General features: G+C 39.7%; 1 protein-coding gene across 4 annotated transcripts in view; it reads left to right on the top strand.

Annotated features, from left to right (window-relative positions):
- Positions 1-2,238: 2,238 nt before the first annotated feature.
- The window catches only part of SRBD1 (S1 RNA binding domain 1), a 123,825-nt gene continuing 110,539 nt past the window's right edge, over positions 2,239-15,524 (top strand). Inside the window, exons 1-10 of one of the 4 annotated variants that reach the window (XM_039386968.1) lie at positions 2,239-2,333; positions 3,583-3,685; positions 5,821-5,988; positions 8,105-8,201; positions 9,492-9,568; positions 9,992-10,157; positions 11,119-11,481; positions 12,921-13,087; positions 14,253-14,370; positions 14,516-14,654. In XM_039386968.1, coding sequence (XP_039242902.1) covers positions 9,492-9,568; positions 9,992-10,157; positions 11,119-11,481; positions 12,921-13,087; positions 14,253-14,370; positions 14,516-14,654 — 1,030 coding nt within the window. In that variant the 5' untranslated portion in view covers positions 2,239-2,333; positions 3,583-3,685; positions 5,821-5,988; positions 8,105-8,201. Of the gene's footprint in view, positions 2,334-2,493; positions 2,594-3,582; positions 3,686-5,820; positions 5,989-8,082; positions 8,202-9,491; positions 9,569-9,991; positions 10,158-11,118; positions 11,482-12,920; positions 13,088-14,252; positions 14,371-14,515; positions 14,655-15,524 lie in introns of those variants that run through there. The other 3 variants (XM_027723420.2, XM_027723422.2, XM_039386967.1) reach the window with 3 other exon arrangements.

The raw sequence follows: 15,524 nt of genomic DNA, 5'->3' as shown, positions 1-15,524 counted from the left end.
AATCTGCTTTTTTACTGTTTTGTTATCCTTAACAGAGATAAACATAAGCATGTGCTTTCCTGACTGGAGCACTGAAAACACTAACATGCAGCAGTTCAGACAGTGATTTACTGGTGTCAAGTCTAGCCCTTATCAAAGAACAATAACCTAAAGAACAAGCATTACATCTAGGAAATAAGATGCTGTTTTGCTTTGTAATTATATCACATTGCATTAGAAAGTAAATCCTATGCATGTAAGAGAGGAAAAGCCCTTGTATGATTCAAGTAATCTTACTGAAAACTATCCAAATTAGGGAGTTTCAAATTTTATATATTTGAATTTACGTCTGGTTTCTTCTTTTGTGCTGAACTCTGAAATAATTGGGTAAATGCCTTTTTAAGGGTTTAGAGAAACGTCAGTCTTAGTCTTTTTCAGCAGGGGTCACTATAAACAACTCTACAAAAAACTGCCAGCATAGAATTTGTATGCCAGGACAGAAAAATTACTGATTATAGATAAGGAATGGTGTCACTGTAAGTGAGCATGAGAAAGAAATCAAAACATTTATATATAGGTAATTTCTTTTAAATCAGTTGTACAAGCTTAGCCCATCCTTACAAGAACAGTGACCTAATTTCAAACTATTTATAGAAGAGAAATAAAGTTGACTGCATGATATGTACTTAGACATAGGAATTTTAATGCAGTACATCAAAGGAGTCAGATGACACAGGCAGTATTTTTATATTCTGTAAAAAGTTGCACTCTAAGTATTACAAAATAGCATCAGAACAAGTATTTAAATACGATTATTAAGATATTTATAGTCACAATCTTTTGTCCTTACATATATAGTGCACCGAGTTCCAATATTTATTTAAAGGTTGTTTTGGCACAAGAGTAGAATATGGTCTGAAATATAAAAAATCAGAACCTTATTTGTTATAAAGGACAATGTTTCATCTGAAAAACTGTCACATGTTCTATCGTGAATTCATGTTTCCTAATATTACACGAAATTACCCTTTGCTCTGCTCTTACTAGGACAAAAATCTAAGTGAATCAGCTCTGAGTGTGCAAACATTTACACACTTAATTACCTTTAAATATGTGAGAAGCCCTATTGAGGTCTGTGAGTCAGATCCTCAACTTGTGTAAATCACAGGCCCTATTTAAATCAATAGAGCTGTGACAGTTTATATCAGCCGAAGTTTTGGCACCAGAGATACAACCCCATGCTTAAAGACAAGTATGTGCAGAAGTCTCTCTCCAGGCCTCTGAAAACTAAAGAGGTCAGGTAAACTTCACGGAAAAAGAGAGACTGCATGGAACATTATTGTGTTTAAAGTCATTCCAGACTGCTAAATACACATTTATTATAATGTCAAGATGAAAAATTATGAATCATTTACGTTTATTGCACCTTAGTTACATTGAAGATGTTGCCTTTCCAAGGCTGGAGGACAGCTGGCTCATAGTTATGACCACAAGTTACAAATATTTATGATACGAAGCAGAAGACCTTTTAGGGTAATGGAAGCTTGAAAGACGGCTATAATGTAACAGCCTACTTGCTCCACTCGTCTAGTGATGGCTCCAGAAACCAGCACCCATTAAAGTTAACGCACAAGATATGGACTTCACCGGATCCTTGCTGAATGTAACTTAGTAGGTATGGATGAAAAAGATGCAGACACTACAGGGAAATATAACCTTAGATGAAACTTTAAGGCAGGTGACTAACACTTGGATGCTTTTTCCAGCACTAGAGTGTGAAGGCTTACAAGGAAAGATAATGCAAGTTCTAGTGTGCATGGGTAAAAGAACATGAGCACCCTGTGTATACTGGGATCTATGTGCTCTTATCTACTCCGGGGGCTGAAAGGGCATGTATTTATTTCTGTGTGTTCTGCAGTCACCTTTGATACAGTACTTCAGCGTCACACAACGATGATTTCTGCTTCCCAGTACTTCTGTAAAAAAAAAAAATTGCTTTTTGGGTAGCAAAAGCCGTGGAAACGTTTCTACCGCCTTTCGAACTCCCGCCAACCCAGAACCGAACCCAGACTTTCTTCACGGCCGCCCTTTGTCCTCGGTTTAAGTGAAAAGAGGCTGCTCCTTTCGCCCCGCTGACGTCGGCGCCCCCCGGCCCCTCCCCGCCGCGCCCCCCGGGGCCGGCCCCGCGCTGGGGGCGGTGCGAGGGCGGTGCCGCCCCCGCCCCCTCGGTCCCCGCTTCCTGCAGCGCGGCAGCGCCGCCGCTTCCTGCTCCTCCCCGTGGCGCGTCGGGCGGGCGAGTCCGCCATGGCCGCGCTGGCGGCCCTTTCAAACGCGGCAGCCGGCGGCAGCAGGGGGTAATGACTGGGGAAGCCTCCCGCTCCTCGCTGGGACGGGGCCGCGGGTGAGGCGGGGCGAGCAGCGGGGCTGCGCTAGCCCCGGTGCTCTCCGTGCCACACCGCGCCTGCAAGAGAGGGGTTCGCTCTTGTCTCGGTTGTCTAGGTGGAAGCGAGCCTCTTCTTTTCCTGGGCCTCCGTCTGTGCTCCCGGCCTCACCCCCAGGCCGGCGGGACAGGGTGGCATCGCCCTGCAGTGGTGCTCGACCCCGTTGCGAGGGGGTGAGCGGGACCGGGGATGCGGGAGAGCGGGACACCCCCGGGTGGGCTGAGATGGGGGGGCGTCCGGGTCCTCCTGCGCCCCCGTCTGGCTTGGGGCACGGAGGGGCTTGTGAGGTAGCTCACTGCGTGGTCCTGCCAGGCAGCTGCCCTTCCCGGGCGGGGAAGGTGATATTTAGCTCGGTTAGTCCTTCCTCTTGAATGATGCCAATAGACCCGAGGAAAGCAGAGTGTTGCCAGGGGAAGAGTAGGGCTTTCAAGTACATAGGAGTTTATTTTAAGCTCCATCACGTTTCTGGGCCAAAAAGCAGTGATTTGGGTGGTAATGACTCACCAAGCAACAAACAAGTACATTACTCTCGACTCCCCTTTTGCCTCCTAGGCTCCAAAATGTGTATTTTGGTGTGATAAACTCTGCTGTGGCTGTCACCATGCAGAAGACATGCATGTCTTCTGTGTCCTTTCGGAAGTGAAGACATCCCATTTAATTAAGCGTGATGGGAGTGTTACTGTATAGCTGGTTTGGTGGATTTGAGAAAAGGAGTAGTTGCACATAATGTAGCAGTCTGTTGCTGTATCAGAAGCAGTATCCCCCTGGTTTTGGATAATGTCTGTCTTCATAGTTGGTTTGAGATAAGTGGATTAATGAAAATGCATGAGAAATGTTTGTGTGCTCCCTTTCTTGTGTAGTCCTCATCTGATTCGTTTACAGGCTGCTACACAACACAGGTTGTTCCTTTTCTCCAGTGGGACCACTAGTTATAGGAACAGGCATGGAGTGTGCTTTCTCAGGGTGTAATTTGTGTGTTTTATCTTTTTGGTGGTACTTCTGTAAGTAGTACCAATAGGTAGTATTCCTACTAGTCTTATACCTTTGCCTTTCCAGTTAGCTTTGGGGACTGTTTTGCTGTATGTCCCTCCCTTTCTTTCTGGTTGTAATTTTCCAGTTAGCACTGGAGTCTCCTAAATGGTGTCTGCCACTCCTTTCTCAGGCAGGCCTGACTGGCTTTGTGCAACTCCTTGGAAATCTGTACCAGCTTCTCTGAGCAAAAGTGTCTGGAAGTTCTCCAAGATTTTAACCTCGAGAGGATTACAGTAAGTTGGATTTATATTTTCAAGTACAACTCAGTTGACCTGATAAAACCCTGGAGAGATAAAACAATTCCCATACAAATCCCTACCGTTGATCTGCATAGCATTTTTTCCCCTGTGTCGTTGGCAGCATGCTCACACGTTGATTTTTTTTTTTCTTAGAATGTTATTGTAGCATGCAATGGAGCTCTCTTAAAATGACAAGCCAAATCAACCTGTTGAGAGCCTCTGTATATTTATTGAAGTGTGCCGTTCTGCTGCTACTATAATGGTCTGAAATTCACTTGTCATGTGGGATTTGTATAGTGCTTTTTATGTCCTGCCCCAGGTGCTTCATGTTATAATAAACTGGTTTGGCTTAGACTTAGGAAGAAGCTGAAATGCAAAATTCTGTTATCCTTGCTCTTTTATTTGTGATGGAAAAGCAGAGGCTGTAGAAGAAAGTTTGAGGAGCTTCATGCATAGAGGGATTTCTGTTCTGGTAAGGAATGTGTTGCTTTGGATTAACTGGAAAGGGGCTTTGGAAGTTTTTGTGGCCTTTTTAGCTGGAGAGGACTTTTTGCAGTTACTGACAGGAAGTTAAATTCCAGGTGTATTTGTGGTGGTGGTGTGTTTGTTTGGATTGTTGTTTTTTGTTTTGTTTTGTGGTTTTTTTTGAATCCTGTGCCTTCAGGTAGAAAAATCTATTTGATTGAGTTATTTTTGATTCTGAAAATTGTTGATGGAGCTTCAAAACAAGTGTGAGCTAGTGCAGGAATTTTTCCGGGGAGTTAGGAAAATGAGGGGGAGTGAGGATTTTTTAATCTAATTACTTGTAAACTGTTGTTAAACTTCTCTTTCTGCAAGCAGTTGCTTATGCCACCTGGATTCACATATGAAGCAATTTGCTTTTAATTGATTGTGCCTTTGCATGAATAGGGAGATTGAAGAGAACAGCAGTCTCTAAATGAGATTTGGATTGCTCCTTAACATAATAAGGTCTTTAGGGCCTCAATCTACTTAGATTCTATGTGCAGCCTAAACCTATTTGGGGAGAGAGACCAGAGAAATGATTGCTTTCTTGCTGTATGTTTTGTACATACCCATATTAAGATTCTGTACAGTAAAGTATAATAAGAACTACCCTGTCAGTTGTCTTTATTCCTGGTATGGCCCAACGCTAAACTACACTAGCCTTATTTTAATCAGTAGCTGATAGGCAGGGAGAAGTGTGCTATTTACAGCTGTCAGGACAGCGATGTGGAGCTCTGCATTGGATGCAGAGAATAGAAGTGGTGGGAAGAAAATAACTGGCAACAAAACTGATGCCATACTATTTGGGGAGTGGACCTAGCAGATGTCTTTTTCTACAATAGCAATGATTTAAATAGTTTCAGTTCTTCTTCAGCGGATAGCATAGTAGCTCTGTGAAGTCCTTTAATTTTTAACTGGGAAGTACTTTTGAAGAACATGCTGTAACTGTTGAGTTTTGTGGAGACGCAAGGTTTTAGTCATGGCTGAGTGTGTTTCGAGCAATGATGCTGTCATCTGGGACATGGACAAGCAGGTGGGTTTTGATTCCCCTGAATAGGGGGCCAAGGGTCTAATTTGAAAGTTCAGCATTAAGGTTTCAGACTATTGCACAGAAGCAAAAGATCATATATGGACAGATACAAAATGAAACAGGAGTTGGGAACCTAAGTATGTGGGCAAGGTCAAAGTTTCCAGGGTCTAGCTCATGTTGCCTGCCGTGGAAGTAAAATATTGTTGGAGAGATGAGTAAGAACTGTTTTTCTCAAAGAACAGCATTGCTTAAAATTAAAAGGTTTGTGATTACATATATAAAATGAGAAAAAATGTGTTAGCTAGTGTTACTTGGAAGTTTTCTGGCCTCAGATGTGAGGAGAGCTGCTAGAACAGAGCTTGTAGGAGTTCAATATGCCAGTTGGCAAGCTGGTGAAATCCTGCACAGGGCGGTTGGATAACTTGTGAACAGCAGTGGATACTGCATGTTTACTTCCTTCAGGTGATAAGTACAGGAAATGCCAAGCACTGTAAACACCTCTGGTAAGGTACAGCAATACTGAACACAGACACAGGAAGGGAAAATGTTTGCTCTGACCTGACAGTGTTATAAACAGGTTACTCTGATTTTTCAGCTTTGTGGTTGGCTCTTCTGCAGCTATGGGACTCTTCTGGTTTTGAAGGGGACATAGATCTATGCAAACTCTAGTTTCTTTCCTTGGGGATAGAAGCCAACTCTCACTTTGAGTATGGTTAACTGAACATGACAGAGAAGGAAGAGGTAAAGGCACTTTCTCACTGAGGTGAGTCTATCTGGAAAATATAATAGGAGATAAGTGGCCAACTTCACACTGGCTTGATCCCAGCATGCTGTGGGAGGGTGAATAAAGCTCTTCTGAGTTCCCTCAAGACTTGAGGCAGGAGACGTGGGGGACCGTATCCCCATAGAAGCGAAGCATGGAACTAGCAATAGGTGGTTTGATTGCCTTGTCATGTAGTCAGTGCAGCCAGTGTTGTAGATGCCCCATGTGGAGCTTAACTGTATTTACCTGTTTCTTGAATCTTCCTGTCTCACTTCAGGGACTGTCTCTAAGCTTTCTAAAAAAAAAAATCTGTATTAGTTATCTGTCATCAACAGTGGCATTTAAACTTGTTGCTTTTTCATCCTCTTCCCTGCCTCCCCCTCTGCAGTGAATCACAGAAGGGCTGTTTTTCTTAGTCATTAGCTGTAGGTGTTTGCACACCCCAGCACAAGCAGCTCAAGAGGAAAATTTAGCAGACAGCTGTCTGGCAATTTGGAATTAAATCAGAAGTACTTTTGTGGGTTCTAATTAAAAAATTATTTTTGTAAACAAGAAGTATACTTGTAGTAACTATAAGATTCTTTTCTACAAATAAATAGTACAGTTATTTTGCTGTATTCATTATGAGAAGGAGAGGTGGTTATAACTTATTTCACTTGGAGTGAAATATCATGACTCTTTTTTTCCTTATGATACCCCATGTTTGATACTTATCTCACAGATGCTTTTTTGGTATTGACTTTTATTTTCATCTGTAGAACTCCATTTTAGCTTCTGACCATGTCTTGACTGTTCATGGAGAGCGGAGAGTTACTCTGAAATAAGTTTTGTGTTTTGAATTGATATCTTACCTTAGTTCAAATTAGCTTTAGTTGCAGATATAAAAGCCTTTAAGAGCAAAGTTACCACTCTTCTCAAGAAAATTTAGTAGATTAATAGCATAATGAAAGTTGGAGTATATGAGACTAACTCACTATGTGCTTGTAAGAACTGACACTGTTGATGAGTGGGACAGAGGACAGATTCTGTGTTGGTCTTATCTTCTTTGATCTTCTGGATCAAACATATTTGAGACTTCTCCAGATTTCTAAAGTACTGCAACAAACACTTTAAAGATGATCTAATGATTTTTTTTTGAAGTGGAAAATCTAAGAAACAAAATAAAAAAAAAAACCCAAACCCAAACATTGAAATGCCCTGTAAAGACTTAGCCTTATTACACATCACCTTCTATTCTGTTTCATGCTTTCCTATGCCATTTTTATGTTGGCCGTATGGATGTTCTACTTCTTTCAGTGCGCTGTTTGAAGACAAGTAGACTTGGACTTAAGGATGTAGGAGCAAATACTACTCTGTTCATGAGGAATGTGAAAAATGCCTGGTTTCAAAGACTAAGGAGCTCATCTCCTGTTGTTGTGCTGATATGGAGAGTTAAATAGGTCGTCAGCATTGGATGTGAGGAAATACAATTAAGTTTATAAAGTGAGCATTACTATTGCCACAATCTTACTTAATGTAACAACATAAATGTTGAGATATTTTGAGACTCTGGCCTTGGCCACTTGAGGTGAGAGGGAAATACTTGTGGAAAAGGCCTTCCAGATGAAGTTTTCTTTCTACATGGACTTTTGGGTAAGCTTTGGAACTGTCATGGTGATATGCTGAGTGTTCAAAATTGGCAGTGAAGTTTAGAGTAGTGTTACTTAGTGAGGGAGTTGCTGACCTCCAGTGATAAACTGTGCATATTGGCTTTTTCCTTCTTACTTGCAGTGTGATTCAATGTGTAGCTTCCACAATTGCTTGGAATACTAAAGAATACCCACCTAGCTGGATTAGGTGAAGAAGAGTGACAGATATAGAAATTGTAAACTAAACAGCTAGTTGGAAAACTGTGAGAGCTAACCATTTGAAAAGTGTGCCAGTGCCTGCAAAAGAATGGATCAGAGATCCATCTGGCTTGGATGTTGCCTAATTTTGGAAATCTTGGTGTTACTGTTTTTTGTTTCTCCCATTCACAGATTAAACTGTGATATAAAATGGAAACATTATTGTCATACCTCTGAGGTAATGGAAATAAATAACTAATTAATTCAGAACTGTGATAATGACTGTTCAGGTATAAAGAGCAAAGGAAAACGGAGAAGTGGATTGGCTGGATGAGGTTGCAGGTGTCTCAGAACTGTCAGTGAAAAGTCACCTGGGAAGCTAATAAGGTGAGTAATATTTGTTGTGTTCTGTGGAGATTTGTGGGTTTCTGTGGTGGATGTGTATTCTAAGCAGTCACATAATGGGATTTTGGTCAGTGACCCAGCACAGAAATGCTGACCTGTTACCGACCAAGATGATTGGTAGAGGAACGCGTTTTGCAAGCAAACTAATGGTACTTTTTGACGTGGGCCTCTTTCAACTACGGTGCTGAAAATTGTCATCTAAATTTTTGTTCTACTTTACAAGGAAAACTTGCTGAAAACCATTTATAGCAGTGGTTGTGCTACTAGTGCTTGAGTCAGAATAAAGTTAGATTAAAGGGCGTTTTGCCCTTAAGTTAAATGGCACTTTGCAAAATGCTTATCCACTTTGTATTGTGCAAACATGGGACTTTAAGCCTCACAGTGGTAAGGCTGCATCAAAGGTCAAGTTACAAAGAGATGGAGAACACAATGTGAAGAACAATGAAATTGTACCAGATGGGGTAAAATATGCTTCTGAGTTTTATAATTATGGAAATAACTTATGATTTGCTTTTTTTTTCTTGTTAAGTTTTTTAAATTTTGATTTTCTGTCAGGTAAAATTTTGAGGATACCTACAATTTTTTAACTAAAACTGATAAATATGATTATTAAAATTCACAGGCCCAGCTACTACCAAAAAATCTGTGACTGTTTAACTGAAATGTAGCTATTGTAGGTATGAAACTTGGATCAGGAGAAAGTGTATGTCTTGCCTTTTTACTTTTGGTAATTGTTTTATGCACTTGCTATATGCTAGTGAGCAACTCATTCAAAATAATAGTTTTTATTGTGCATACAAGCAATGGATAGTCTTTAAAGGTGAAATTCTAGACCATAATTGACAATTGTCTTGTCCTGTCCCATCAAAACCATATGTGAGCTCACTTTACTAGATTTTTAATTTGATTTGCTGTGCTGTTTAGATGGATGGAGGAAAGACTGGCATAGTATATATGATAACCAATAATATGTTTGAGAACCAGTACTCTTTTTGCTAGGATAGCTTTACATGCAAGCCAAATAATTAACTCCATGTGAAGAGAAAAGTATTTTGAGAGGTTATAGTGCTGGTGTGTTTGTTTGCTTTGGTTGAATGTGTGCTGCTGTGGCCTAAATTCTTGGATGCCGAGAAATCCAAACTCTGTCTAGAGGAAACTTTTGTGATTGGTGAAGACATTATGAGGGCACATTTGGCAGTGAGTTAAAGGGCTGAATAAGAGAATACAGCTTCAACCAAATGTCCTATTTCTCTCTTCTTGCCTCTGTTTCAGATGTCATCTCTACCAAGGAGGGTGAAATCTCAAGCCAAAGCCCTTACATCAGAAGAACTACCTTCGTTTCTTAATTCGTAAGATCATTTTTTTCCTTAGGATTTTTTTAAAGGTTTATACTAAGCATGAGCAATTGCTTAAGAACAGCACTCAGTTTCTGAGAGGTTGATTAAAAGCTTTTCATGCACACAACTTCAATTATAAAACACAAATTACGTATGTTTCTTCATGCTCACAGTGAAGGTATCATGAAAGGGAATTGCCAGTTCTCCAAACAGAATCAGATGTGTACACATCCCCAGAACTAGTTTCATAAAAGTTGGTAAATTGTTCAAGTCATTAGCTCTGCAGCAGTGTGAAAGACCTGTATTTGTTGAATCTACCTACCTTTCTGGTAATTCTTACTGTTTGCTTTCTTTCATGCCAGAAAACTCAAATTAGCTTGCGTATGTATATTTTTTATTCTTATAGGCAATATTGTTGATTTGTTTGTTTTTCAGGAGCTCTGAATCAGAGGAGGAAGAGGAGGAATGGAAGCCAAAAACAAAAACCACCAAGAAACGTTGTTTGCCAAAGAAAAATGAGGCAAAAATTAAAAAAGCTGCTGTTCCACAGCCAGCTGGGGCCAAGAAAACGGTCAAGAAGGTAGCAATAAAAGAGGAATTGGTGAGTATCTATAAGCAAGAGACATATAGTTACTGCAGTTGGCAAGTAACATGACCAGAATTTTTCCAGCTTTGGTTCGGTTGGTTGCCTGAGTCTGATCAGCTTGTATGATTCCACTGTTCCTGTGAATATTCAGTACGTTGGATAAACATGACTTTCTTATGCATTAAAGTGTCCATATCTAAGGGCTGCTTTGAAAATTTTGGCCAATGATAATGGAACGTGGTTTTCCCTGGAGATCTTTTGACAATGTAAATAAATAATGCCTGTCTTCTTTCTCTAATGTCTCTGGTTTCTATATTGCAACTTTGACATCTTTTTTTTCACTGGTTGGGTAGCACAAAAAAAAGGAACCTGTGCTTACGTTTTCTTGCATGGCTGTTCAATCCAGTAAGGATTACAGTTTTAATATGATTAATATAAAATGCTGTTCTCTTGGAGATCACTTGCCTCTGTCAAATATTAACATCAGAGATCACACCATGGCAAAGCCAGTCCTTCTGCCTTCTGAAGATGGTCTCTCTGGAAATTCAGGAGAGAAAGTGTGGCTTGTCCAAGGTTATACTGTATCTTGGCAGACTGAATCTCAGTTCCAGTTCTCATGCTGGGAACCTAACTCATTAGGAGAGTGCTTACCTGCCCTGCTTTTTCCTGTTTTGTTGAGATGAGTGGAGGTAAAGACTGTAGGTCAGTGTCTTCTGAACCAGAGTCCAATTAAATTCTTTCCTGCATAATTTTATTTGATCTTTTAAATCACAGTTCTGCTGGATGTGTTTGTATCATTTCCTCCATGAAAGATATATTTCAGGTTATTTGATTTCTGGCTTGGCATTTCGCTGCTGAATAGGGACATCACTTGGGAAAATGATGTCTGTTAGCAAGTCTTTCTAGATTTTAAATGCAATGTTGAACTACTTTGTAACAGTCAATGCTTGATATGGTTTCAATGTCTTTTTGGCAGGATGTGTCCTTACCTATTGCACCTGTAGAAGATAATAGAATACAACTTCTAAAACCTAAGGAAGAAGATGTAGGCACTAAACCAAAAAGTTTAAATCAAAAGCCAGAAGTGCCTAAAAAAATGGAAATAAATTCATTCCAGGAGAAAAACAAAAAGAGTTTAGGGAGTGATGAAAAACCCTCAACGAGTGTTCCTGTAGTGGGGAATCAAGTGAAACATGAGAAACGTGAAGAGGCTTTTGCATTTGATGAACCACCCTCTAAAAAGATTAAGTTGAATGCATGTCCTGAAGGAAAGCCAGTTAAAAATCTTGGAAGGAACAAAATAAAAGAAGAATTTGAAATGAACTGGGATATTGTACAGGTATGAGATCTTTTCCTTTTCTGACTTATCAATGAAACTATTTCATACATAACTGGCATTTAGAATCTTAACATAAAATTTCAGTCCTCTGAAGTTAAGTAGTCATTTAACCTCTGCTTAAGCTGTCATACTACATTTAAATATAGATGTTGGTTGGTAACTGTTAGCCTTCTGGTATTTTTGACTTCGGCAGTCTTTAGTACAAATCCTGTAACAGTTTGCCTGTTTCACCTTTATCAGCACATGGTTTTTTTGTGGATGTACTCAACTGAAACTCCTTCAGGAAGGGATGCTGAAAGATTTGGGATGACTGTGTGCACAGTTTCAGTTTAAGATTTAATTAGTGTGGATTGTTTTGTTGTAGAGACTCATTTGAGAGTGTTTATGGTCCCATCGCGGAGGAGATCGTGTTCCTCACACAGCAGTGACATCAAGGGAGATACCGTCTTTGTTTTTGTAGCATGTTAACTTTGAAGCTGTTCAGGTGAAGACAGTTTTAGGATAGCTCTTGTGCTGGGAGACTAGGTGTGGTTATGGAAGATTTTAATATGAGCAGAATGGGAATAGTTAGGACACATTGTATTCATCATCCTTAGTACTCTCTGCTTGAGAAGACTATAAAATTTTGTTTGTGAGTTTCATAAAATATTCCCAGAAATACAGATGGAGAATTTGATCCTTGTGTATTGCTGCTCTAAAAGCAGTGACTATGATTGCACGGGCGTTGTTATATTTTAGGCTTCAGGATAAAACTTTTGAAAGGCTTTTATATCAGCTATCTATGGGATTAACTGTAGTGAAGTGCAAACAAACTGTGACAGTTAAAATGTTACGAAGATAAGCTACTTATATAGTTTTTAATTGATTCCACATTGATACACTTTATCTTTAGAAAGCTCAATTTGTACAAAATCATGTTTAACTTTGTAAGGTTTGGTTCATCTTGAGGCTGTTAGTAGTATCATGTTAGTTTCCTGGTATTGGTTGAGTGGGATTTGGATCAGCTCTGGCTTTGTGGGTTTTGTTTGTTTGTTTAGTTTAACCATGATGTATGTCATTGTTGGCTTAAAAAAAAAAAGCCAAATTTTCTCAGTTGCCATGTACAGTTTACTGTCTTTCTATTTTGTTGTACAATTTTGGTTTGGTCTTTTTTTTGTTCCCAAGAGTCAGTCCTTCCTGCTTTTTTTTTACTGTGGTTACAAGTTTCTGGAAATATTGGTTGCTGCATGTCTTGCTGAAATACTGGATGTGATGGCTGGATGCACGAAAATCCTGACATCCACTCTTAGGGAGGACAGTAGTCCCTGCTGGCCAGTGGAATATTTTGGGAGTGGTTTTGAATGTTGAGTGAGAGGCTCTTTAAAGCAATCTACCACCTTTCTTAAGTGTGTTTTGTTTCTTTGCTGTATTTTATGGTTTTTTCTTTTCTCCTTTGACAGGCCTTGTCAGACATAACAAATGTTGAGCCATGGGTATGTGCAAACTTAATTAATCTCTTTCAAGAAGAAAACACAATTCCTTTTATTGCTCGGTATCGAAAAGAGCTCATTAATAATCTGGAGGCCGATGCCTTGCGAGAAATGCAGCAAAGCCTGGAAGAGCTACGGTAAGTTAGCACAGGGAAGTATCTGGGTGGGAGGTAAGTAACAACTGACTACTGCTTCTGTGTCCCTCTTTTCGGCACTTTGTATACACTACAACTATAAAGGAGCTTATAAAAAAAGAGTTTAAAACTGAGATAATTATGCTTGATACCTGCCTGGGGTTTTGTTGGGTTTTTGTTGTTGTTTTTTTTTTTTTTTTACTCTAAGTAACAAGACATCTAGCATTATTAATTGCCAAAGAAAAACTAACATCTTAATTTCCTTGCAGTTTATTACAACTGCACAGAAAAAAACTTGTACCGAAAGAGTAGTTTACAGTTGCTGGAGATATGTAGCCAGATGAGATGTAAGCTGCATCTTAGAAAAAGATCTTAGAAAAAGAATCACTAAGAATCCCTTGACTCCCTGCTTGGAGCAGGGAAACCTCTAGCAAAGAGCCCTTCTTGATGCTGGGGTGTACCAGGAGAGCAGGCTAAACTCTCCCAGACCATTGCAGCAAAGAAATGATCAGCAAAGCTTGTTGCAGTGATGGGTGAGACTGCTTTCATTCCTTGCTTTTGGGTGGCCACATGTTCTTGAAATGGCAATTGCACTTGCCAGCTGTTCGGTCAACATGGTGCCTTCCTCCTTGTACTCCCTGCTATCCCCTGTCAAGAGGTTCTTTCCAAAGACGGAAGGTAGCCTGAGAGAGTTCTTGTCTGAACAAGTAATTTCAATAACAAAATACCTCTGCTGCTTGCAGTTGGTCATGTGTATCTTATTGAAGACCTGGGAGTTTAAATTTGGTACCCTGTGCTTGATGCTGCAGAACTATCTGTACATAAATTGCAGCTGTAAGTGCTTATCAATGTGGGTTTATCTTGGGGCCTTTTTGTTTGGCTTCTAGGTCAGTAATCTTGTACAAATGTAAGTAGCAGTATTGACTATCAGTATTGTTTTCCTTAAAGCTACCATAAGATATTTTGATACAATTTTGAAATAATTGGAGAAAGAGAGTAATGGTTAGAAACTTTCGGATTATCAGACTTGGTTTGTTGAGGATTAGCATGAGATACCATCTTCAGGGATTCCAGAGAGTTTCAGCAGTGTAATACACAAGGTCACAATCAACAGACTTTTTAATTCACTGTGAAATGTGACTGTTAATATTAATCTCTTGCATTTTAGTACTGTTGCAAGGAAGACACATACAACGATAGAGAAGTTGAAGAAAGAAGGAAAATTATCTGGTTGCCTTTTGAAAGCATTATTAAATTGCAGAACTTTGGAAGAATTGGACCACGTGGTCAGTACTCTGGTCTCTTTCAGATCATCCTTAGTTTAAATGTAATCTTGCGTAACTAAATAGTGCATAATGTCAAGTATGTAGCATGACTGAAATATTTCCTTGCTTTTTAATAACTATGGTTTGTTTTCTTTTTTGTTATAAGTCTGCACCTTATAAAACTGGGAGTAAAGGCACCAAAGCCCAGAGGGCCAGGCAGCTGGGATTAGAACCTGCTGCTCTCTCCCTCCTGCAGAACCCTGTGGAACTCAATCTCTTTTCTTACATTAGACCCAATACCAAAGGTAAGTGCTCTTCTTCTGTGAGCAGTAATGTCCTAAATATCTGAAAATATTTTAAAAGGGGAATTACTTTAAATTGTTCTGGTATTGCTGGACTACTTTAAATTCAACAGCACTTTAAGCAACATGTGGGTAAGAGTTTACATTTAATGCCATGACTCTCCAACCTTACCTGTCTCTTAGTAAATAGTAATAATTATGGTATAAAAGAGACAGAAGTCTGGAGACCTTACAGTTGACATCTGTGTTTACTGGTAAGAGAGAGGGAACTGCCCCACACACCTGAAACCTCTCCATGGTTCTACTTGAATTGTTTCCTGAAGAGTCGATGGTACAAGAGGCTTATGCTTGTGAAGGAAATGTCATCCAGCAAAGCATATCTTAATAAAAACTGGCCTTGGTGATTGGGAATGAGCAGGAGAGTTCTTGTTATTGAATGACAGTAGGGATTGGAGATGTAATCTCTGAAATTTGACCAAGAACTTTTAACAACGCAATTGTCACAAATAGACTGCAGAATTGTGTGTCTTTGTGGATGCAGTTATAGGTGAATCTGTAGGGGGCAATCTCTGACAATAAAATGCCAAGATTCCTGCATCCTTCTTTATGATGTTAAAATAGAGATGTACTTCTGTTCTTCCCTGCCCCAACAGATACTTTTGCAATTTCAACATAAAGATACTGAACCTCCTTAGCAAGGCTGACTCTTACTCTTCCTACTTCAGTTTATTTTGTTTAAATATCGCTTATAAAACTCTGCTAATTTTGCATTGAAAATCAGTTACCAAATATTTTGATTTTTAATTAACTGCGTTTTAGCAGATGTCATGACTTCATACAGCAGTATATTGCAGCCACGCATTGACTGTTCTG

Source organism: Pipra filicauda, unplaced genomic scaffold (assembly GCF_003945595.2).
Source record: "Pipra filicauda isolate LSUMZ 115617 unplaced genomic scaffold, ASM394559v2 scaffold51_size4534324_pilon, whole genome shotgun sequence".
Taxonomy (NCBI): Eukaryota; Metazoa; Chordata; class Aves; order Passeriformes; family Pipridae; genus Pipra; species Pipra filicauda.
Note: the sequence above shows the minus strand (reverse complement) of the source record. Positions and strands in the feature narration are given on the sequence as shown.